The following is a 25,025-nucleotide window of genomic DNA, read 5'->3' as shown; positions in this document are numbered from 1 at the left end:
AAATTAGACATAATTGATGCAGGTGTTTCAGTGACAGACCGGTACCAGGACCAAGTGTTATGTAATGTTTTTATTGGTATTTTTGGAGAAGACCATAGATTTTACAACAGATTTAATAATTCAGAGCTCTAAAGAAAAAGGGAGCGAGCCACTCTACCATTGACTGTTGCCATCAACTGCTTATATTGTCAAGAGGCAAACTTCTTAACACCATAGGAACGAAAATAAACGAGGGAAAAAAAAAAAAAAAAAAAAGTAAATAACATCCAGAGTTGCATCATTCAGTTATTTCAGAAAGATGTGGGAGAGCAGTTCTCAGGTTTACATGGTTAAACATTTGATGGGTAAAACAAGGGCATGAAATAATTAAAGAGTGAAGATGGAAAGATGCAGAGATGTTTCCACTGGGGAAGAAATGGAGGGTCAGGTGACTACCTTCTTTACTTCAGTTTCCAAAGAAACCTTACAGAAAGTCAACACTGATAGGATGATAGACAGAGCAAGGGGTGGAAGGAAAAGGTGGGGTACGTGTCTGAGTGTAAGAGAGTGTGAGAGTGTGTGTGTGCGTGTTTGTGTGTGTCTGTGCGTGTGTCGGGGAGGACAGGGGGTTACAGTCTCCACATCAAAAAAAAAAAAAAACAAAAAAACAAAACAAAACAAAAAAAAAAACCCAACAAAAAAAAAAACCTTTCCTTTTCTGAGTGGAGTTTTTATTATATATACACAGATGGATATATAGATAACACAGCTAACAAAGGTGTGTAAATCTATACATTTCCATTACATTGATTATGGAAGGAGAGACACAGACTTTCTCTTTGTCGCTTGTCCAGGAAGAGAGACTTGTTGGCCCTGGTCACCATCGCTTCTGCAGTTCAGCTCTGGGAAGAGAGCTTTCAAAAACCTACAGACACAGAGATATGGTAACAGTTAACATAATACTCTCTCTGGCCCTCACAAGAACACACACAGTGCCACATATCTGGTTGTGAGGCTGTTCAAAGTACAAGGTCAACCCTGATGACCAGCAAGCACAGAATACTTGTGAGATCACAATGACAAGTCCCAAACACAGAGAGTAAGCCTGCACAGTTCAGTCTGGTACCACACAGGTATTTATTTTTTGATTATTTTGTCAGACTCCCGTCACTCATTGTTTTTAATCATGAGCCATTACCGAGTTTCTCATAGAATAAACAACATGCGGCGGCAACTGCAATGTCATAACATTTATGTGTCCAGAGTTACATTAATTTTTTGCCATGAATTTGCACTGACGATAGGAGAGTTGTACCACTGCGCAAAGTGTTCTCCAGGACATTCCAAAGATTCTCAATGGGATTACAGTTTTCACACAATCCATGTGTGAAAATGTGTCATGTTCCCTGAACCAGTCTTTCACAATTTGAGCCCGATGAATCCTGCCATTGTCATCTTGGAATATGCCCATGCCATCAGGAAAGAAAAAAATCCATTGCTGGAATAACCTAGTCATTCAGTATACTCAGGTATTCAGCTGACTTCATTCTTTGGGCACATAACGTAGGCTCGATAACTGCATCACTTCATTTGCCTTTCTCCTTACCTTGATGCGCCCATCACTCTGGAACAGGATAAACCTGGTCTCAGCAGACCACGACCTTCTTCCACTGTTCCAGAATCCAATCTGTATGTTAAGTTTATAAAACTGAAGCCTTTTTTACCCCCCAATCAGCCTAATTGATGTTTGATTTCACTTTAGTGAAAGTTCAAGTGATTGCCAATCATGATCATTCAATATTTTTTTCTGACCATGTTTCTTCCTTGAAGATGATGGTTCCCCACTATCCTTCCAGGTTTTATTAATGTGTTGGAGGCTAATGTCAAAATAAGTGTTTGGTATTGGTTATGGAAGCTGCAGTCAGAACTGCAATTAAAGACATTTATCTTTTAAAGTTACAGGGTGCTGCCAGATATTATTGACTGGATGGGGAAAAGTCGTTGCCACAGCGACACAAACACTTAACCATGTCAAAGTACAACCCTACTTGAAAATCTCATTTAGGTATTCAACTGGTGGCATTTTCACCCTCAGAACATCAGTTATCATATTTGCCATGTGTGCGTGAAACTGTCTCCACTCATTTGTCGGGTATGTATGCAGTTGACATTAAAAAGTAGATCTATAGTGTGTGTTTTAATAAAATGGATACTTGATTTGTGCACAAATCCCTACCTGTTTCAATAGGATTTTATTGAGGGGGAAAAAAATGGTTTTGGTTTATATTCCGTGACTGCAGAACTGTCACCTCATTACTTATAACTATGGTGGTCTAAATGAGCCAGAAGATGGTAGGGTGACAGGTGAACTCCTGCAAGCAGGTGGTGTATAGTGGGATGCTGCCACCCAGTATTTTATGTCTAACAGAGTAGCCTAGTGGAAGGAGCTGTTTTGTCTGAGTTCTCAGTAACAACTTAAATCCAAATTAAACTTACAGGGTTCAATGCTGCTTATGGCTCATGATAAAATGTGTCTGTCTGGATCTCACTATATATGGAGGGATAGCTGCCAGTAGTCCTGTCACACCTCAATTGTCTCACACGCTGAAAATAACTTAGCTGTTTAACTCAGGGAAAAACAGGACAGACTCGAGAGCAAAATTTCTTCTCTCCTTTCATACCATGACTTAGCTTACCTGGCCACTGAGAGGTTCTTAAGCCTACTTGTGAGGTTTTAGCTTTGTATGCAACAGCAAAATCACAAGTGTATGGGTACCTGAGTGCTGAAATAAGAAGCTGAAGCAAGAAATGTAACATACCGTATTTTGCAGACCATAAGGCGCATGATAAAACAAAAAAGGGAAGCACAGTACGTACCAGTATTACAGAAAGTGGCAGAGGTAAGTGTACAGTTCCTTGATTGGTTTATTGTTGCCAGCACTAGCAAACACCTGAAGTTAGTATGACATTGGAACAACACTGTATCCCAACATTTCATTATAATTGGATTATGATATGGATTAGAAAATTGGGTTTACGTTAAAAACCTCGTGTTGGCTTGGTGGTTGGTTGCCAGCACTACATAATTAGTTATCTAACATCGTCTGGTAAGCGACGAAGCCGGTGCATTTTCAACTGACACAGGGACGTTGTATTAATATTGGTCCTTGGTTGGATGTGGGTTGCAACGCCAAAGTCGCACTGAAACATTGACAGATTTTTGAGCGCAGTGTACCACATAAAAATTGGTTCAGGGTCAGTAAGCACTACAAGAATTATACATAAGGTGCACTGCCGATTTTTGAGAAAATTTTAAGATTTTAAGTGCGCCTTATAGTGCCTTTGGTTTAGTCACTTTTGGTTTCTGATATGATTACAATAACTCAAAGACCTTTGAATCAGGGCAGTCTACATTCATTTTAGGACAGTTTTAGAGAGATGGTAAAGTTAAGATGTTGTTGGGTTGCCAACGGTTTTAAATCAAATCAGATTTATTTGTATAGCACCAAATCATAAGAAGTTTACATCAAGGCCCTTTACATATAGAGCAGGTCCAGACCAAATTCAAATTATTTAAAGAGACCCAACAGATCCAAGTGTTAATGGTTGTTTATATCTATCTATACCGTCCTTAAATTTAAGAGATTGGCATCCTGTCCAGAGGGGAGCTTGTATTTGCTCAATGTCAGCAACATTCTGCTCCAGCCTCCAAATACCTCTTCCTCACAACCCCTGACCCTGTCTGATAAGCAGTATTAAAAAATACATGGTTTCACAGAAACATGGAACCAGCCTCTGGTATTAAGTCCCATTTGCAGCAAAAACTGACTTCAATTTTCAAGTTTGTTGGTGGTTGCTCAAACAGTGTTCTAATAGCAAAAATCAATGCATCTGTCAATGGGTCAAGTACAATTTTGGTTCCACACGTTTGATTTTGTAAACAACTGAGATGCAGTTAATTGCTGGTTTGAAAATATTCTTCTGAATATGACATCAGTCAGTTTTCTTCTGTCTGTAAACATATTGGGTAATGTACAACCTGAGTTTATGCTAAGGAGCGAATTCAGTCTTTCAATAAATACATACATACATAAATTAAAACACACACACTTGTATTTTCCACAACTGCTAGCTGTAGTTTGAAGAACCTGGCCCTTGGTGCCCATTATTCCAAACTTCATAAAATTAGATATGGGGACAGAAACAGTAACCCACAAAATAACCTAAATATAGTGTAGAGAGAAGCTGATACCAGGTAGCATTAACAACGTGATCAAAGCATGTTTCTGTAAGTCTGTCATTCATTCACATTACAGAACCTTTGAAAAAGGTTGTTTTATATCAAGTTTCCCACTTAGTTTTGTCTGTCAAATCAGGTCAAATTCTTTCTCAACCAATTACTAAACAACTCTGCCACATTCATTCATTTTCCACATTTTCCATCCATCTGATTCAATGTAAATGATTTTGACAACTTCTGCATGAAGTGATATAATATGAGCCGAGGTCCAAACAGCCAATTTTCTGAAGCCATTGGTCCTAACGAAGCACATCAAATCTCTTTCAGCTTGACAGCAGGTGTGGGTCATTCATGTCAGAATTAAACAGAACTAAAGGAGTTATGTATGGAGGGAAAAGCACAACCAGTTTTGAGAGGGTAAGTTAATAAAGAGAGTTTGTAGAAGAGTCAGGAGTGATTACATCAAGTTGCATTTGAACAGTCCCAAAAAGGACCAGAAAAGCATGGCAGCAAAGTTAGTAGTCAAATTCCCCAAGGACGCCTTTGCTTCTGCAAGACAGACCAATTGTATCCAATTCTTTTCTTTAGATTTTCTGCTCTTTTAAGGTGCCTCCACAAACTTATAAGCTGTTTGGCTTCATCATTCCAACAGGAATAGTACCTTTTTTGTTTTACTTTCCAATTTGGTTTTTTATTTCTTTCCAAAAAACAAACAAACAAACAAACAAACAAAAAAAAAAAAAAACCAAAAAGGACCACTGGGGTGTGGATTAGGAATAAAACCATATTTAATAGTCCTAAAGCAATACTGAATGAATATATGAGCAATTGGTGTCTGTAAAAAACGTCGCTTGGCTGTTTGCTACTAACCTTTCATGTTAGGCTTGGGTTTGTCAGTTTGCTTGCCTGTGGGGGTTTGTGCCTGCTGGCCTTGGCCCCCGGCGGAGGCCCCCTGTTGGGCTGCTTTCTGTTTCAGCATGGTCCAGTCAAACGTGTAGTCATACTGGTGGTTCAGAGTCCTAAAACACACAGAAACAATGCGTCTATCATATCGACAAACCTGTCCTTGGGTTCAGTCCATCACAGGAAACAGACATAAATCAACTGGTCACTGCAAATACCCTTTTCCTGATTTGTGTGTGCTTACCTGAAGAGGATACGAAACAATTGACGCAGGTACATGTAGTCTGGAGCCTCCTCAAAGCGTAAGCCACGGCAGTAGTTCAGATACATGGCAAACTCTGCTGGGAAACCCTGGAAATATGTATTCATATCACTGAGTTGAGTGGAGGTGGAGTAAGACAAGCTGCACCACTGGTCCAGTTGAATGTATTCTTACCTTGCAGAGGACCTCAACGGGGGTAGACATCTTTTTCTCTGAGATCTTCTCATATTTCTGCTTCTTTGTGGCAGCCTTACAAATAGCGAAATGATTACTAAACACACTAACACTCAAACATCTACATGGACCATGTGTGACCGTGGTATTTAAAATGTGTCCATGATGTTTAAAAATAAACCATATACTTCACAATGCAACGCACAAAAAAAATTAAATAAAATAAAAATTCCATTCAGTCAGTTAAACTTTCATACCTTGAGTCCCTGCCACGGCAGACTGGTTCTGTTGAAGTACATCAGCACATAGCCTAGTGACTCCATGTCATCCCGGCGACTGAAGACAACAATGTTATTTGTTTAGTACAAAACCTGATCACCTACGACTTTCTGGATTATTTTGTTTTTAAATGTCACAGTAAATATCCAATTTACTACTGTCATGGAAACTGAAAAACAGATCAACAGGCTGGTTGAAATGTTTGTAACATTACTGAAACAATGCAATTGCTTGACGACTGGAAACATTTCTACAACTAAAACAAGATGACATTTGCTCTACTTGAAGGCCATATTGAGAATCAGGTACTGAGTGTGTGCACAGACCTCTGTTCAATGCCCAGGTGTGCATTGATTGAGGCATAACGTGCTGTGCCAGTCAGGTTCTTGTCTTCTCTGTAGGGGATGTGCTGTCGTGTTCGGTTGTCTCGGTACTTCTTCGCCAAACCAAAGTCGATAAGGAACAACTAAAGGAGAGTCAGAGTACACATAGAAGTTATGTGTTAATGACAAGAGAAAATGGACAAAATCCAAATGCCATTAAAGAATTAAACATTAATGTGGCAAATCCTGTTGAAACTGCAGTTATGGAGGAAATCCATACAGAAATATGAACATGTAGAAGAAATTAATGTAATGTCCTAATACCTTCAGTGTGCCAGCAGTTCTTACATCATGGTAACAATAATCCAGTTGCAGATGCGACTGCTGCAGACTGGTTATCATTGTTGTTATCATTTTACTAGAATATATGTCATCAGGCTGATACCACACTGAGTCAAAAAACCCTTTTAAATGGTCTAAAAGCTGGAAAAACAAATACCAAAACAAACCAAACAAACAAAAAACAAAACAATTCAATGGTGTTTGAGCACTATGCTGCCCTTTTGTACGACTAAATAAGTGACTGGTTGACTCATTAGGTAGTTATGCAGCTGCTTTCCAGAAGCTGTGCTCTAAAGCGAGTCATGTTGTTCTGACCCCCTGTCAATTATGCTATTTAGTAAAAACTCAAATCTGGCAGGTTGTGTTGTGTGGAGAATTGTGCTTTTTTTAAATGACAAATGTCATCCTTAATTCCACATAACTTGCATGTTTAATTTTAGCAAACAACTCACGCATGCTTAGTGATCATGCACAAGATGAACACATGGAGGCACACTAAATACTGCCCAAACTCTGTTACGTGATTATCTAAACAACAGTCACTCAGGATATATGCCCCCTCCTCCAAGTAGACCAAAAAATTATTTGCATCAGTTGCATGTTGGTCCATGATATATAGGCTGTTAAATTTTGACAGAAGTATAGCAGTGAACAGCAGTGTGTTTCTGTGTAAGCTCAGAGAACAATCATATGCAGTGAATCAGTTTAATCTCATTTTAAAATTAACGTCAAACACCTTCCTCCAGCTTTTTATGATGCTGTTAAAAACAAAGTCACTGGTCAATGGAAGGTCAGGAACTACATGTAGTGACAAAAAGGTATAATCTTACATATATCTCACATACACGTGTCCTAATAAATTTTCATGCTGTGGCATGTTGTCCACTACATATGTCCACATTATGATCTTCAAACAAATCTTGACACCAGGGCATCCATTATTAAATTAAAGAACAGGAGTGACCATCAGAGTAGCAGTGAGCTGGTCAATCCAACTTCCAGACAAGTGATTTGTGATCCAATCAGTAAGATGAAATGTCTGTGGCACACCCCACTATCTCCACACACAAAAACTCAACCACATGTGAACACACTAGACAGTCTGCTTTAACAGCTAACATTGATCCTGTTCAGTTCAGACACATCGGAATTTCAGAGGTTTTAGGTGCTCATCAAGCACTGCAATACATAACTATAGTGACAAACTCATTACCTTTAACAACTGTCTTAATACTCACAATTCAGACAATTTCAGCCCCCTATCTTTACATTAAAAGGTACAACTGCAGTTAGTTTCAAGCCCAGAATAATTTTTTGAAATGCAGGCTAGCGGAGAAGTATATACGGTGCTGCCGAGAGGTCCATTACCAATTCATGCACTACAATTAAAAAATAAATAAAAATAAATAAATAAATAAATAAATAAATAAATAAAAATAAAATAAAATAAAATAAAATACAAAGGCAAATAATAGTAAAAAAACAACAACAACAACAAAAAAAACAACAAGTGGTTCTTGACAGATTGTGGCTAATACAAATATATCAAACATTGGGTGGTGAAATCGGAGGTAGTCAGAGCAAACCTGAAAGCCTTTTAAAGCATGTGGTGTTCACATTAGCCTGAGAAGAGTCTGAGGGAGAATGATGTGATCAGGTCTGTCACGCAATTTTCACCAAACTTAAAAAGCACAGGTAGTGAGGGCTGAGGTGCTTACTGCTCACCAGCTGTCTAAAGGGAGCCCCGTGGGACTAATGCTGCAACTTGAGTGACATACGCAGAAAACAAGGATTATGCAGGAATTACAATTAGTTAATTTTTTATATTAGCTAAATTCTGGCATTATCCAATAAACACTGTTGAACCAATGAAATCAAGCCATTCTGAGCATTTTCATTTTTATCTTTCTTTCGATAACCAGATGGGATGCTTATATATTTGTGTGACTGCTTTCACATATTTTACAAAAAGTTAATGTACAATGTGAGATAATATCATCAGTATTAATGGTTTTCTCTAAAGCTGTTAATAACATTGCTATCAAAAGAGTATTTGTCCACGATTTCGCTCAAGATCACTTCTAGGTGCCACAATTTAAAATCATAGTTTGACTGCAACCTAACCATCCAAGGAATAGCTTATAGTAATGATATCAGATTTGATTTTAGTTTAAATGTGAATTACTGAATTAGAGCAAAAGCCACATCGAAGAGACAGGAACTGGCATTTTAATTCGGAAAAGAAGCCATTCAATGAAAAGGGACAGGGACACTTTGTTGACAAATAAGGGCAGTAGCTATGACCTTGGCAATGCAGTGAAAATTTGTTTTTGACTCCCACTATAATAAAGTGCACACTGGGTGGAGGAGTACATGCCTTAGGTATTATGAGTGCAAATGGGTGCTGGTGGTCTGACTGACTTCAAACCAGTGTAGTTAGATATGATTGCAAAGCAACAACTGCTGTTGTGAGGCAGCTGGTGTTGTGGTAAAGGTCACACCTGGTTTAATCCTGAGAAAGATGGGTCCTGAGAAGAGCTAACAGCCAAGCTTCTTTTCCTCTTCCCCACTGACGAGTCTAAACACTAGGGCAGACAGTAGAGGGGCAGGGGTCAAAACACAGCCTCTATCCACCTTTAGTCACAGTTAGCATGAGTACAACAGGCACTTCTGGTTGTACCCATGGGGTTTGTTCCCCTTGATACAACTAACAAGTGTCCTGTAAAACTAGGATAAACCTCCTCCTGTACATCCAAGACTGGACCTACACAGGCGAAGAAATCCATTTAAATCTTTGTGGTATAGATGTTGACCATTCTGGCCATCAGGTCAGAAGAAACCACAAATCTGATTTGCTTCTGTCAAGATGACCATGGAACGATCAACCTTGTACAACAAGAGGCTAAAAGTGTCCCTGGAAATGTGGAGATGTTAAAACTTGTATATCATGTCCGACAGAGACAAGGGCCAGCGCAGACAGGCAACACCATGGCTCAGGAAAGACCTAGGGGACAGGAGGCGGACAGCAGATAGGTAGAAACCAGTGGTTGTCCTTTCTCCACTAGCAAAACAAAGAATTCATATTAAATATCTGACTAAGGCTTTCAGAGGTCTTTAAGGGTGATATTTTAATCAAGCTGTTTACAGGGCACCACACGCAACACAAGGATAGTTCCTGTCTCTTGTTTACATGAGAAACTTTTATTGTCTGCTCCAAAAAGGTATAAATGCTGTGTTAAAGCCATTGAATTGGGTTATTATTGGAAAAAAGTTAGTGTGTGTACGCGTGTCAGTGAATGTGACCTGATGAAGTAACTCTCACCAAAACTTTAACTAGTTTTCCTTACTTTTCTAAACGGACAAAGGCTCCAAAGATGGAATAATATGGTAGGACAGTACAGAGCTTAGTATTTTAAAAATCACATAAAATGTACGTGTACACACACACAAAAATTACATACTAGGCTATGAAATAAGCAACTCAAACATCAGCAGCTCCAACTTCAGGACCTTGTACACAGTAATTAGGGACAGATCCCAAAGCAAACTTTAGTTATGTATTTAAATTTTGCTGTACACCACACAGCCCACACAAGTTTCATAAAACCATGACCAAAAACATACTGAGCCCCAAGCCTAATCTGATGGCATCACATTCACAATCACATCTGGTAAAAACCAACACCAGATAGAATGTCAGGGAATACTTATCCAAAAATATAGAATATGCCTTGTGTTTTTGCTGCAATATAAACACATGTAACACAGCGATGTTCTCACAAGAAACGATGAGTTGCTACTTTCAAGGGGAAGTAGAAACATCAAGTCATGGCCACAGGTGCATTTTCTTTAGAGCTAGGCATGACTTAATAGTTTTTCTGGTTGACTGTTCAAAGTCTTTGCACATTTATGATTCATTTAGTTATCTGAATTTATTACAATGGCAGCAGTAGAGACAGTAAAGTTAGAGGGAGGAGGAGGGAATGACAGTCAGACAGGGGCTAGGAGTCGGAAAAAAAGCTCCCCAAGTAGCAGCTTCGCCCCTGTACTCTTGTAGGAGAATTTCCAGGGCGTCCCATTACATTTTTCTAATGATGAGTCATGTTGGATATTGATTAAAAAAAAAAAAAAAAAAAAAAGAAAACAGGTGACTTCTTTGTATGTTATATTCTTTTGTGTCATTCTCTATCTTTTTGAAGTAATCCAGTCTGTTCAACTGAACAGTCAAAAGATGGCTGATTAAGACTCTTCACATTGACATTTCGTCAACTATAAGAGCAGGACTGTCAAACTCAATCGCACAAAGTGCCAAAATTCAAACCACAATTTATAATGCTGTGGCGGTTTTCCCTAAAGAGGTCTATAAATGGGAGTTAACCTTCCCCACAGTAGAACAAAGCCAAACCTTATTCTTTAGTTTCAGTGGGGTCTCTAGAATACGAAATGGAGGGTTGTGAAAAAATATTTTTAGTATTATTTGAATACCATACAAGATCAATTTTATTGATGAGAGTTGGAGAAATTATCACTTGAACTTGTAAGGGGTGTTTGGAAAATATGTGGCCATTTCTTGGATGTGTCAAACCGTGTCCACATGGTGCTGCGCTCTCTCTCAACTTTCCCCTCACTCAAAGTCATCATGGAACACACAAGATGCATAAAATACCAAGACAACATTTTTTTTTAAACTTATATACTATTGTTGAAGGTGATAATTTGGGGTGATATCAATCTGAATCATCACAGTCACTCTCACTCGCACTATGTGCTGACCCAGGTTTGCTGCCACCTTCAAATCCCTGACAGCAACAGTGGTTTGTACAGTGCAAACCCAATGCTGAGCGTTGACATATTTGCATCGCAGCCATTGTCCATGCAGTACTTATGTACTGTATGTTAAGTCTCTCACTTCCACAGGAGCAGCATCCTTCAGATAATACACCAGTTCTAGTGATGATGTTTCACTATTCCATCTCCAGCTGGATTCAGATGAGTTGGCATGGGGATATTTCTTTGCATCCAAATTCACAACTGGTATCTGACTCATAAGACATGCTGAAGGAATGCAGGTTTTCTTTGCAGTCAAAAGCTTACTACTACTCCTTAAATAGTATTGGTATGAACATTTCCCTGTTTGTATGCTAACCCATGTGTCATGCAAACAGGTAAGCATCATCCTTTGTCCTCATTGCTACTTCTAAAATCTCTTGTCGTGTTGTCTGCCCAGTACCAGTACCTGTCAGTTTTTTAGACTTCGTGTTTCCTTTCCCCACACACAAAGCAACGCAATATATCAAAGGGACAGGAATCAGATCTACTATTGTCACTGTAACAGGCCTGTTCTTTCTGTCAATGGCCCAGCTTCATCTGCTGTTTCTTTAAACATGTATGTGTGCGATGGGCTTGTGTGCTTTTCACAGCAAAGTTTGTGGAAGCTAACATGAAACTCATTTGACAAGAGTTTTTCTTCAAGGGGTGATAATAACTAATAGACTTCATCTTAGCGCTTCTTAGAGTCAATATGGTCCTCAATCTAGCCGGGGTTGGGTTCTTGACAATCTCACCGCCTTTCGTCAGCAGTTTGAAGCAAAGAATACATTGTTTTGTGTTCAAGCGAAGTTTCTTATTGTGAGGTTCTGCTTCCATTCTGCTTTGCCTGTACTGTCACAAATGAGGAGCACCTAAATAAGCCAAAGGGTATATCAAATACGAAAAGTGAGACCAGCAAAGGGGACAGAATCCTGGAGATAGGGGTGGGCGATATGGAACAAAATCCTATCACAATATTTCATATCAGCCGATATCAATAATCGATATAAATAAAATAATTTCTGTCAAGTTTAAAGGTTCCTTTTTATTCCTATGTGAGATGTGAAGCTACCACATTAATATTGTTTTAATTATTTATTTTCTGTCAGAAATTGAACATATGGAATACAGACCTTTATTGTATTTCAATTAAATAAAATGATTATATAATAAACTAAAATCTTAATTCTGACCAGTCAGAAGCTTCAAGTCTTACAGGAGAACACAAACCAACTACCAAATTCTTTGGTCAGTTACAAAAATAGGTAATACAAAATAGAAAAGTCTCCATTCTGACCAGTCAAAAGCTTGACACAATTTGCAGTGCACACTACTCTGCTTCTTTGCAGGCTTTAAATAGCCAAAATATTCCCACACTACCGAATTCCTCAGACCTTTCTTCTCGACAATGTCCTCGTGTTTTGAGTCTTGGGCTGTGTCTGTTGGGGTGTCTTCTTCTGGGGTGCTGTTGCTCGTGTTAACATTTTCATGTATTTCACTCCCACTGCTAACGTACTGGTGGCCAAAACATTTAACATTAACATTTAAGCTGGCTGCATCATCTACTCTCTTTATGTGTATGCTAACCTAGCCTGACGTGGCTGTAACTCTTTTCCAGCTGCATGACTGGTCTATCAACCATGTCTTACATTTCTATCGAGGAAAAGTTATTTTGTGATATTTATCGTTTTATTGCCCAGCCCTACCCAGAGACTATCCCCCTTACTCTAGTGGGAATGGAAGTGGAAAGTCGGGAGACAGCGGAGCACCATTTTTTCCCCTGTATTTTTTCTATGCTACCTTTTTTTGGTTTGCTGGTAATTTCTTGTTGCTGCTGCAGCTAATGGGGATCCAAATAAAACTATTAAAACCTATAAAAATCATGTGGTCAGTTCAATGGCTTATTACCCTTACTGTGTTCTGTCACATTGATGTTGTATAGTATCAAAATAATGCTGAGACATTTCTCTATCAAATACATATTATATTTTGGACAGTTTTGAAAAATTGTATGCAGTAAATGAAAAGTAAGTAAAAGTTTCAACAAAACCATAATGTTATAGGTTACCCTAATTCACATGCAAATAACTTGGCCATTGAGTCATTAATGTCCACGTTTCTGTGTATTTGAAAGCCTGTTTTCCCATCTTTAGTTTGGTATATAATACTAATCGGTATCTTCAACTAATAGGATATTATCGGAAAAAGTACGTTTTAAACATTTTAAGACATTTTTAACATCCGAAAAAGAATAAAATAAAAATACTTTTCACAATCATCCATTTCGTATACAATAAACCCAAAAATATATATTTGGCCTTGTTCTACCATGAGGAGGGGTTCCACATCGCGACTAGGTTGGGGGGGGGGGTTCTCCATAAAAATATATAGCGAAAACTTGTGGCCACATTAGTGCTCCACTATCATTTGATATATACTCTGCGTTCCTCCGTTTTGAAAGCCTCTGTTTTCAAAGTAAATTTTTTGTTTCACCATTTTTTGCTGCTAGCTTAACCATGCCAATATCAACTGTTAATTGTAAACTTCCAATGGTGTGTTCTCATTGAAGAGGGAATTAGGCTGTTCACAGGTAACCTATTGTTTGACACGGCTGCTGTGGTGCTGCATTATGGGATGAGTAGTATGAGCATTACAGGCGAGTCATACTACCAGGTTATTAATAATTTGACAAATGAAATGGTCTCGTATAATAATATAATGTAATTGTATCCTGGGCCAGATGTGGCAAGCATGCCTTCAGTTTGACATTTGTGTCTTAGAGGAAAACCCTTGTTTCTTTACTCAAGACTACTACAGTGCTAAGTGCTATGATTTTAACTTTGTTCCTTCATGCAATTTATAGTATGTTCTGTGCTATTCCATAGTTAAGTTACCAAGTGTAATGCTTTCCTCAGACTTGAGCCATGAGCTGTGTAAACCAAACCAGCAGACTGCATGTAAGCCACACTGTCACAATCTGTTAGTGTCATTACATGCATGCAACTCAGAGAACCAGCTCTGTTCCCTTTCCTATTACACAAAACCTGGAAGACATTTGAAGAGCTTTCTTATAACAATATACCTCTATATATCCTTTATACACAGTCAAACCACACTTGACACACAGGTCAGCTCCGTCTACATTTAGTTGTTCACAAGGGTAAATTTTCAGCAACCAGGGCCCATCAGGCCATTCTAGAATATGGATTGCCAGAGCTGATGCCATTCAACACATAGGGCCTGACACTTGTCACGAAACACGTGCTGTTTCTGCAGTTTCTGCAAATAGTTTTATTTTCTATCCCTTATTAAAAAAAAAACAAAACAAGAACAAACAAAACAAAACAAAACAAAAAAACAAAACAAAAAAAAAAACTAAAAAAAACATCTACAGTGCTGCACGAACTAATCTCACATTCACATTAATGCGCACACAGTTAAGACTCAGAGCCTCATCCAATGATGGGTTTAATTGGTTCCGAGCATCAACACAATTCTATTAAAAGGCATAACGACAGAAAAACAAGTTGATTTGTCAAACAGGTATCAGTGATCTTCATACAGATTCAAAGACCAAGAAACTGGACTTTGCAACCTTTGGGTGACATCAGAACTATTATCGGCATGATGAGGGGCGATTATGTGGAACTCACTAACAGGACCTCGGCAGAGTGCCTCACTGTAAGATGTTAAATTTTTACACCAAACTCTTCTCAGTTGACAAAAAGCAACTGAGAATACAAGTTAAAACTAGTTAAACTGTTCTTTTTTTTTTTTTTTTTTTTTTAACCTAATCACCCTAAAGTGGATAATAAGAAATAATTGATGTTGGGTCCATTTTCTAAAACTAACTTTGGATTTAGACTGATCTTCAGAGACAATGCTTACTTACGATGTCACTTTTTACTTGAACCATCATTTGAAAATGGGGTCCAAAGTTCATACTGAAAATGTAACAACTTGTTCGACATGTAATCCACAGTCTCTGCGCGCATACCACACTACTTGAAGTGGTTCCCATGTGATCCAATAGAGGGTGCTTTAAAGTTTGCAGCTTAACTTCAGCCCTGCTGATCATCAAAACAACTAACGTTAATGTTGCTAAGTTACAAAAGTAAAGGACAATAGCCAGCAGCACGGTCCAGAATGAATAATTATGATACTAAAACATCTTAGAAGCACTGTGTGGACATGTTTCAGATTCTAATCTGCGGATGGCAAAGTTACCTGTATTTTTTCCCAGCAGCACTTTACTAAGGCTATTGTAGCGCTGTAAGACAAAGTTCAACTGTAGATAAAAAGTCCACCTTTTCGTTCAGTTATACCTCATAGGCATGAAGCATAGAACACCTTAGCAGTCATATTTTATTATAATTACATTTTGTGACAAACAAATGCTTAAAATTTTGCTAAACCATGAGTTTTTGAAATATGATAGCTTTTGTGCTTACAATGTGTTACTTGAAAGCACCTTCAAGAGTAACTGCCTATAAGCGCAAAGAAATCTTCAATACATCTGAGCACAATCCTGTGGTTGAGATTTGTAGCCATTCCTCACATGGTTTTGACTTTGACTTGCACCGTCATCTGTGAAACCTGATATACACAAATGGTCAGCACAGCTGAGTTTAATAGAGATTGACATAAGATGCAGTAACATTTCAAATGATAGACACTGAGGAACCTGAGCTAAACTTCAGGAGTTTCAGCAACTTGTCAGAATACTTCTGTGAGATATCAATTTTTATTTATTAATGCAGTTACAAACTTTATGATTGATAATCATTGCTTTATCAATAGACTGCAATATAGTGAAAGAGTGTGAATGCTTTGCACGCTGCTGTTAAGAGTACTTAACAGGTATTTTGTTCCTACATAAATGCAATCACTGCAATCATGTAGTGACCATAGATTTTAATGATAATATCAGGTAAATGTCAATATTTTTGTTGCCATTAGCCTGACATATTTCGGGTGGAGGTACCAAAACCAGGTCTGATTAATTGATTTGAAATACATCTATCTAACACCAGTGTAGCTTTATTTGGATTTGTGAAAGAGCAATAATTCATATTTGCTGATCTCCCCAACAATGAGTCTAGTACATCGTACATTATATCTTCAGTACTACGCTGTTGGTTATTTTGACATGTAAGGAAACATCGTTTTGCCATCTACAGAGGTGAAACACTTGAACCACACTAAATGCAAAAGGACATCACAAATCCTATGTCATAAACATTGCTGGAACAAATTGATGTAAATTAACTCTTCAAGGAGGACACAGAATTGATCATTCAAAATTTCAAAGACTGTTAAAAAAAAAATATATATATATATAAATGAAAGCTGAATTCAAAGAGATCGTTTAAGAGAATTCACAAATTTCCAGATCGTCCAGTACCCTAAGAGCTATTATTAAGCTGCTATAGTTATAGCATTTCTCAAAGACAATTTTGCAGATGAGGTTATAGCCCTTATTGTTCGTCATTGCTTTGCCTTCAGTTGGAAATGTGAGCATGCAACATTTGATACAGTTTGCAGGATTACAACATGCCATGGACCAGAACCAATTACCAATTTTGTCTTGAGCAGCAAAGGCGGTGGGTCAATTCACCACCTTGAAAAGACTCTTAAGAGGCAGGTATACAAATGACATCACCATGGGAGGTAAGTATTATTGGGACAAAATTTGTGGGTAAGCTTGAATCAAAGACCACAGTGTTAACATGGCCATTTTGACATGCAGCTTTCTGCCAACAGCTCTTCAGACCTTCAGAGACCATGCTTACAGTATGGTCAGGATCTAAACAAGTCTTACCTTATTACAATGACGACCAATGCCCATGAGAAAGTTGTCTGGTTTGATGTCTCTGTGGATGAAGTTCTTTGTGTGCACGTACTCAATTCTGCTGATCATCTGAAGATGAAAAGAGGTTTGTGGTAAAATTTCAGTGAGGTGGCCATATTTTTTTCCCCCCACAGTGGGGTATTTTTATTGGATAATATGCATTTCTGATTAAATAAAACAATGTGAAATAGATTGTGTATTCCTTTTTCATATTTCCATTATTGGTACCTGTTTTATAAAAGCAATACACCACTCCAGGATGTGGTGTATTGCTTAGATATAAACAGTGAGTGAACCCATTAAAAGTGCATTTGTCAATTTACATGGTTTGCAGGGTTTACTTTTCTCAGGTATTCTTTATACATGTAGTTAAGTGAGGCAATGGTGAAAGAAGATGAAATACCATTCATACAATTTTTTTGGGACTCTTTCACTCCCCCTCTGGAATGTTCATTGTTTCTGAAGATTAGAGAGATAGGTATATGTGTGTGTCATTACCTGATCTGCCAGCATAAGGACCGTCTTCATGGTGAAGCGGCGAGAACAGAAGTTGAACAGATCTTCCAAACTGGGTCCAAGCAGGTCCATAACTAGGACATTGTAGTCCTTCTCTTGGCCATACCACCTGGTGACAACAGTAAGAAATGAGGTTGCCTTTTATGCAGGTTCTCTGAACCAACATGTATTTAGAGAGTGAGAGAGAAAAAAGAAACTTATCTGTTCACTTTATGTACATTTACTGAAACTAGTTTGGTTGCAAATGAACAAAATTAAAAAGTGAACTGTGCAAGTCGTTTATTAAAAGACCCCAAGAGACTGTTAAATCAGTACCTCTGCACCCAAAAGTTAATTGATACAAGTTAACAGTGCTGAGGGGAATGAGAGACTGTAGTAAATCCATGTAGAACATCTACCAGTAAAGCATTCTCTAAGAAGCCCTGAGACCAGCGACAACATTCTGATCAAAAGGAAAGAAAGGGGGAGGGAGGGGGATACGGTTGTTATTGCCATCTCAGAATAAGCTGACCTAAGACCCTGGGATAAGAGTCAGAAGTGGATGATCAGAACAGATCTACCCATCAGATCGCTGATTCAAGAGAAATAGTAGTTAAACAATTAAAGCACTAAGACCGTAACAATTATCTAATTTCACAAAAGTTCTGAGAGAAAAAAAAAAAAGGGTAAACTAGAGAATGTCAGTCAGGACTGTATCATGGACTGCTCCACATTTAAACACAGTACATGACCTGAGGAGGACAGGTCAAATCAATAGTGTCAAACATCCAAACTCACAGTAAAGATGTTGGGGCCAGCTTCTCTAGCTCAGAGCTAGTCTCCATGTTAACACAAGCACTGACATCGTAACTCAGTTTTTAAACAATGATATTTTGCCCAACTTTTAATTTTTGGAAACAGTATCTGCCCATTGTTGGTTTTTAGAGGGATTTACAACACTTAGCAACAACATGCAGCTAAGCAAAGAGCAGTGGAGATGGATAGAGTTGCCAATTTCAACACAAAAACATTTTAGACGTCACACAGAAGTGTAAAGCAGTTTCTCTAAGGGCAGCCCCTTGAGAGTAGATGAGTTTAATCATCTATTGAAGAACTGTCAGCTGACTGAGAATCTTTATCAAGCAATTTTTTCTTGTCAGTTAGTGTGCATCACAACCACAGGATGAGATAAAAGCTAACAAAATGCACAGGGACAACATTTTAATGAGGAATTATAAGTAATTGAGATAAATATAATTTTCTATACTTGCAAAAAATAAATAAATAAATAAACAAAAAATCCATGTGACCTACGGCCAATGGAACGCTTATTTCAAACAGTTTATTAACACTGTTTCATTGTTTAATGCAGATATGTAAGATTATATTGTGGCAATTTAAATCTTACATTGTATTCAACTATCTTTTACGAATTCTTAACCACGTAAAAATATATTCCCATGACTTTGGCCCCCCCATCTCTCCTAACCGGTTCTGCCTGAGGTTTCTGCCTCTTAAAGGTAGTTTTTCCCTACCACTGTCGCCCAATGCTTGCTCATTGGAGGGATCTGTTGGGTCTCTTTAAATAATTTTATAAAGTTTGGTCAAGACCTGCTGTATATTTAAAGTGCCCTGATGTATACTATATAAACTCTGCTGCAATTGACTTTTTTTTGTTTGTTTTACACACACACGTCATTGTATTCTATTACACCGCCTCACTTGGAGACAATTCAATATTGTTGTCTAGTACTCTGGGTTAAGGTAGTCAATGCAAACAAGCAAGAAGTTATCCTAAAGAGGGTGTATTTTCACAGCCAAGATGGCACTAACTGATACTAGTGATTTGACAATTATATATGTTCCTGATTTACAGTGTCACAGCCAATGCAGAAAGACACCATGCCACAGTTCACAGTGCTTAAATTTTATGTAAAAACACTTGCTTACTTACAAAACGCTTTACAAAATAACTTGCCAGACTTTGCTTTCAGTATTATTTTCAAGCTGCTATTTTCATGAACCTCCGGTACGTATATAGCAATTTTGACGAATACGAGTACCATATGAATAAATACAAATAATACGAGTCTATATCCGAGCTCGGGCTGAAGGAAAATCCTCCTCAGGGCATCCTGTGATGGAGACAGAGACACATTATACTCCAAAAGCCACGCCCACTGGACGGGAACACAATCGGTGGCATAATTAAAAAAAATAAATAAATAAAGAAATAAATAGACACTGTCCAGTAGTTTGCTTAAAGCATTATTTCAACATGTCAGATGAGTGTTTTACACACTACCTTTACCGGAGAAAAATGGTACAATGAAAAACTCATTTGCCCCCCCCCTTCTTTCTATTCTATGTACAAAGCTCTAAATAAAAATGTATTGAGGCTTACAATAAATATAACAACCCATATCAATTTCAGGCTTAAAAATAAAATTTTTGTATAAACCACGTCCACTTCCGGTTTGAACCCCGTCCCTTCTGAATATGAATACAGATAATATAGATGGTTGAACAGATATGGACGCAGATACAGACAGTGGTATGTTTGCTCATCCATAATATTTATCATATGCATTTGGACAGTGTTGCTGAGCAAACTACATGATACACTACAAAGTGAGTGATTCCAAACACAGAATGGGAACCTCAGTCAAATTTATGCACAGGCTACAGATTATTCTGCAAATTATAGCATTATAATTATATTAACCACTTTACTACATTAAAACAATCTTGTCACTTCAGTTAAGACCAAGCATGGGGACATGGCAGAAACTATGAGGTTGAAGTAAGCATGGAGGTAGGGCAGCAGGATCATCAGGTTTGGCAGGTTCTAACAAGACTACTGGAACATGAAGCCAGCTACCCCATTATAAAAATTCAATGAGCAGGCCCTTCTTGTTCAACATTAAGAATGAAAAATGTTGTGCCTTTGAAGTTGCAAAGGAAAAAGGAGGCAAATAACCACAATCGCAAGTGATTTCCAAGCATCAGCTGATAGATCATTGTAGATTCAGAGGAAATGTGGTCAGGAACAAAGGCTTGCCATTTTCTATCCAGCAAGCAGCAATACAAAGGGCAAATGGCAGTGTTTGAATACAGGTCTGCAAAACAACGTGCTCACCAATATCTCAGACAAACACTATGAACATCTTTCATTGTGTTCTTGTTCTTGCCTGATCACACCCTGCTCTTATGAATCAGAGTAATAATCAACTTATTTCCTGGTCCCTACAACAAGTCTATTAAGTCACTAGCACTGGTGCTCTTCAGTATGCTCAACTTAGAGTTGTACAACTGGCATTCAAGAGATATGCATGTAGAAAGGATTCAACCAAGTTACCATGCCTGATTTTCTATTCAGCTAAGAGCCTAGTGTACTGTGTCCTGTATATGATCATACATGTCCACAACATTAACCAGCTTTATAAAAAAAAAAAAAAAAAAAAAAAAAAAAAAGAAACCAAACAAACATATTTTTGCTTCTTTCTCACCACCATCCTTTCAATCAGGTCTTAACCATGTCTTAAAAATGTGGTAATGTTGCTGTAATTTGTGAGTCATCTTTCAAATACATAGAGAAGATGTACAAATTGCTATATCCATATTGAAATTAAATTGTTCGCCAGAAATGCTATATGTAATTTTCACACTGCAGAATGTTCATGTTGCAACTAAATGTAGGTGTTTTACAATTCCATTAAAGATTTTAAATTATTGTTGATTTCTTTAAGCATTGGTTCGACAAAATTTTAGTGATTTCTTTCATACGTTGTCTGTAGCAGTGAAGGGACTGACAATTACTGAAAATTGATTAAGATTAAGGAAATTATACTTTATGTTGACTTGGTGGATAATAAAAATTGAAAATGAGCACACAAGAGAAACAGTATATATGAACATACAGTTTCTTCATTCATATCAGTTTTTTGCATAATGAACCTGCACAAATTATGTATGCATTCTCATATACAATTTCCTGTTCTAGTGTGCACAGAGCCACACCAATTTGCTTGCAGTACTTCCACTTTTCCACAGCTAGTGGTCAGTATTACTGTCCTAAATTAAAGCGCATACACTTTCTATTAATCAATAACTGACCAGATGTCTAAATGTCATGGGGGAAAGTACCATCAGTTGGTCTGAAGAGATAAATCTACTTCTGAATAATAAATGTTATTCAAAAAAACCAACAAAAAAACCCAAAAACAAATCTGAAACAGCACACCAACTCTAACATTAGGTATATATTCTGTGGTTCTAGAAACTGCCTCCATCCTTCTCACATGTGGGGCTACACCCAACCCCCGACTCGTAGTCCAATACAACAATTTGCGTTGCCAGTTACAGTGTAAAGCCGGATCATACATGTTGGAGTGGAATAGCGCGGTGAAAACACACCAATACGATCGAGCTGAGATTGTTGTTTTCGCTTCTGTGTTCCGCCGCCATTTTCTAACAGGGTAGAGGAAGACATGTTGGGAACTAACAACAAAAGAGGAGCGGCCATTTCCAACGACATAGTTGCTCAGCCGCACCAGCTGGTAGGCAAGATAAAAGTATATTAGGTGTGAACACTGTGTTACAAAGTACAGCGAAATCAATTTGAAAACGTGGTGCGATTTTTGCAGGTTGAGGGAAATTTTATCCAGTAGAATCGACTTCGTGTAAGGCTGCTTAGCAGGCCTGCTGCCACTTCGAGATGAAGTACCATATTTTCCAAGACAAGGGCTCTACTAAGCTTGATGAGTTTGTCAAACCACCCTCAGAAATACAACACGACGTACAAAAGGTCACCCCTTACCTGATGTGAGGGATCCCGACGCCACCTTGAAGGATTTTATACAGCTTGCTTTCGTATAGCAACTGTGGATGTCTGGCTTTCTGTGACTCCAGTTTTACAGCTACCTCCTAAAAATAGCACAAATGAATAAAACACTTCAACGGTATTATTTGCAATTTCTTGTAGTCCTGGTACATATTGGGCATTAGCTTGAGGCAAATCAATACAGTGACTTGATAGCTATAGACTAGCTAACATACATACATAGCTATGTTGCAATATGCCTCAGGTACTTCACAATCAGACTGTGCTCGTGTGAAAAATAAAAACTATTCTTCAAGAACGCCTGACATTTTAGATGTATGTGTAAATTACCTCGCCATTTGTGATGTTGATGGCCAGATAAATGTCGCCAAAAGATCCCGATCCGATTTTTCTGACAAGCTTGTATTTTCCACCGACTATGAACTCGGCTTTGGAGCCACTGCTGCTCGCCATAATATCCACAAAAGATGATTTCCTCCCGATTCACTTAAGGAAATTCTGTGTGGCACACTGGCACGATTGTCAGCAGAACATACAGAGACCTGAGTGTCCACTTGGTGTTGATGAGGGTATTTGTGGATTAGCTGGTGCTCTAAATTTTGATTTTCAACAACAACGAATGAGGCAGTGAAGTTGGGAAATATATTTTTCCGATCGGTATTCCTTTTAATGACAGGCGTGTGGCTACGACGAATCTGCGTTAAAGTAAAACCTCATCCGACAAACACGGAACGCCGTGTCAACAGAGTGTATACATCCACAACTAAATCCTTAAAACCTCCGGCCTTCGACAACCACTCAGCTACCTCGGAGTAGCACCTAGTCGTATCGAACGCTGGCTAACGTTAGCATCAAGCTAACGCTGTCGCAAGGACCGCCACGGGAAAAAAAATCTCCGTATCTCCTCTGTGATGAGGGGCAAACTGTGTAGTTTCGATCACAGTTTCGATGCTATCGTTCTCTCTCAAATGTTTTAAGTTTTTTTCTGCCTTTTTTGACTAACTTAAAGGGTCACAACGGTCTATACAAAGCGCAGCCCACTCACTCCGCCATCTTGTCTTCTCTACCCTTTCGATGAGCTGGTTTCCGTTGGATGCGATTTGCTAAGGTTAGATATCTAGGTTGCCTTCACGTACTGTCGGAGATAATATAATCAACGTCCCTGGACAGTCACTGAATACCGAATTTGAAGGGAAACTAAAATTTAATCCATATACGCAAAATGCACCCAATCAACAATTTAGTTGTTAAAAAGTTTATTATTCAGTTATTTTGAGTTAAGAGTATACTTACTCAGTAGTGTAGTGTACTAACCCTCCACTGCGTGTATATTTTATTATAATTTACCCCTTCTAACTATCTAACCACCTTGCATGAACATTTGAAAGTCAAATAAAAACTAAGCAACCATTAAAACAACCAGAGACCATTGGATTGTTTGCCTTTATGCATATTTTTTACGCGGTCAGCTGACGAGCCAGTGAATGCACCTGCAAGTGCTATTTACGACTGAGGCTGGAGACCAGAGTGTACTACGAAGCGACATGAGTGTGTAAGTGACACGAAGTGTCACAAAGGTGGCTCTCTTTTAAGATGTCTATATCACCATGGCAACTAATGCTGCAAACATAATCTGGTCCGGACCAATTTTTGTTCAGAGTTTCATTTTAAAGTCGACTATAAAAAGCGCCACCCTTTCACTGATCATCCTCCTTGATGGCCCCACCGGATTTAGTTGCCCGAATTGTTGGAGATGTTCTTTGGAGGGAGAGAGTCTATCCAGACCGGAGTGTTTCTTTGGCGTTTTCTGACGATACTTTTTATGAGCGATATAGATTCTCAGCTGAGGGAATACGTTACATATGCAATCTTGTTAAACCGTATGTAAGTAAGACCAAATGAAGCCACGCACTTATCTAACGCAAACAAAAAAAAAAAAAAAAAAAACAAACACCAATCACAAGATGTGTTTTATTATTTTGTAAAGTTCTTCCGTTCCTGGGAACATATAAGTGGGAAGTATACAGTGTCAATCATGCTTAATAAAACATTTACCGTTTTCTAATATTCCAGTTGCTTGAGCTCAAGTTTTTGTTTCTTGATTTCCAGCTCTATTTTCTGATTATCCAGCTCTAGATTTCTTTTATAAAGGACCCTCACATTGTCGGTTCCAACCTGTATTAATAGGACATTGAGGTGTTTATCAACCAACAGAGATGAGTCAGATAGACTTTACAGTTATGTTGGTGTACTGGGTTCATCATTCACTTATGCTTTCTTGGAAATAATTGCTTTATAAAAGCAGACATAGGACTGCTAGAAATTATAAAATCTTTACCCCTTGTTTTATTGTGAGCCCAGAGGTGGATGCCACAGGCTGAGGGGAGGGTTGCACAATCTCCTCTCCCTGTAACATTAATGAGTAAGAAACTTCATTATTTATAATTTAAATGTTAAATTCTTATTTAGTTTATTAAGATATCTAGCCCCTGAGGTACCTCTTAATACACTGAAAGTATCTCCTC

General features: G+C 38.2%; 1 protein-coding gene across 4 annotated transcripts; it reads right to left on the bottom strand.

The window, feature by feature from the left end:
• Positions 1-650: 650 nt before the first annotated feature.
• csnk1a1 (casein kinase 1, alpha 1) lies at positions 651-23,569 on the bottom strand. Of its 4 annotated transcripts, none has more exons than XM_029512514.1 (11): positions 22,831-23,569; positions 22,477-22,583; positions 17,661-17,787; positions 17,133-17,231; positions 9,004-9,087; positions 6,164-6,303; positions 5,816-5,894; positions 5,559-5,633; positions 5,367-5,473; positions 5,090-5,238; positions 651-904 (listed from the first exon to the last, which is right to left on the bottom strand). In XM_029512514.1, the coding sequence occupies exons 1-11, from the start codon at positions 22,951-22,953 to the stop codon at positions 897-899; spliced, it is 1,098 nt and encodes a 365-aa protein (XP_029368374.1). In that variant the 5' UTR covers positions 22,954-23,569; the 3' UTR covers positions 651-896. The 4 variants fall into 4 exon arrangements, with proteins under 4 accessions (XP_029368374.1, XP_029368376.1, XP_029368377.1 ...); XM_029512516.1 differs by having other exon boundaries at positions 5,126-5,238; XM_029512517.1 differs by lacking the exon at positions 9,004-9,087 and having other exon boundaries at positions 652-904.
• Positions 23,570-25,025: the final 1,456 nt, after the last annotated feature.

Source organism: Echeneis naucrates, chromosome 10 (assembly GCF_900963305.1).
Source record: "Echeneis naucrates chromosome 10, fEcheNa1.1, whole genome shotgun sequence".
Classification (NCBI taxonomy): domain Eukaryota; kingdom Metazoa; phylum Chordata; class Actinopteri; order Carangiformes; family Echeneidae; genus Echeneis; species Echeneis naucrates.
Note: the sequence above shows the minus strand (reverse complement) of the source record. Positions and strands in the feature narration are given on the sequence as shown.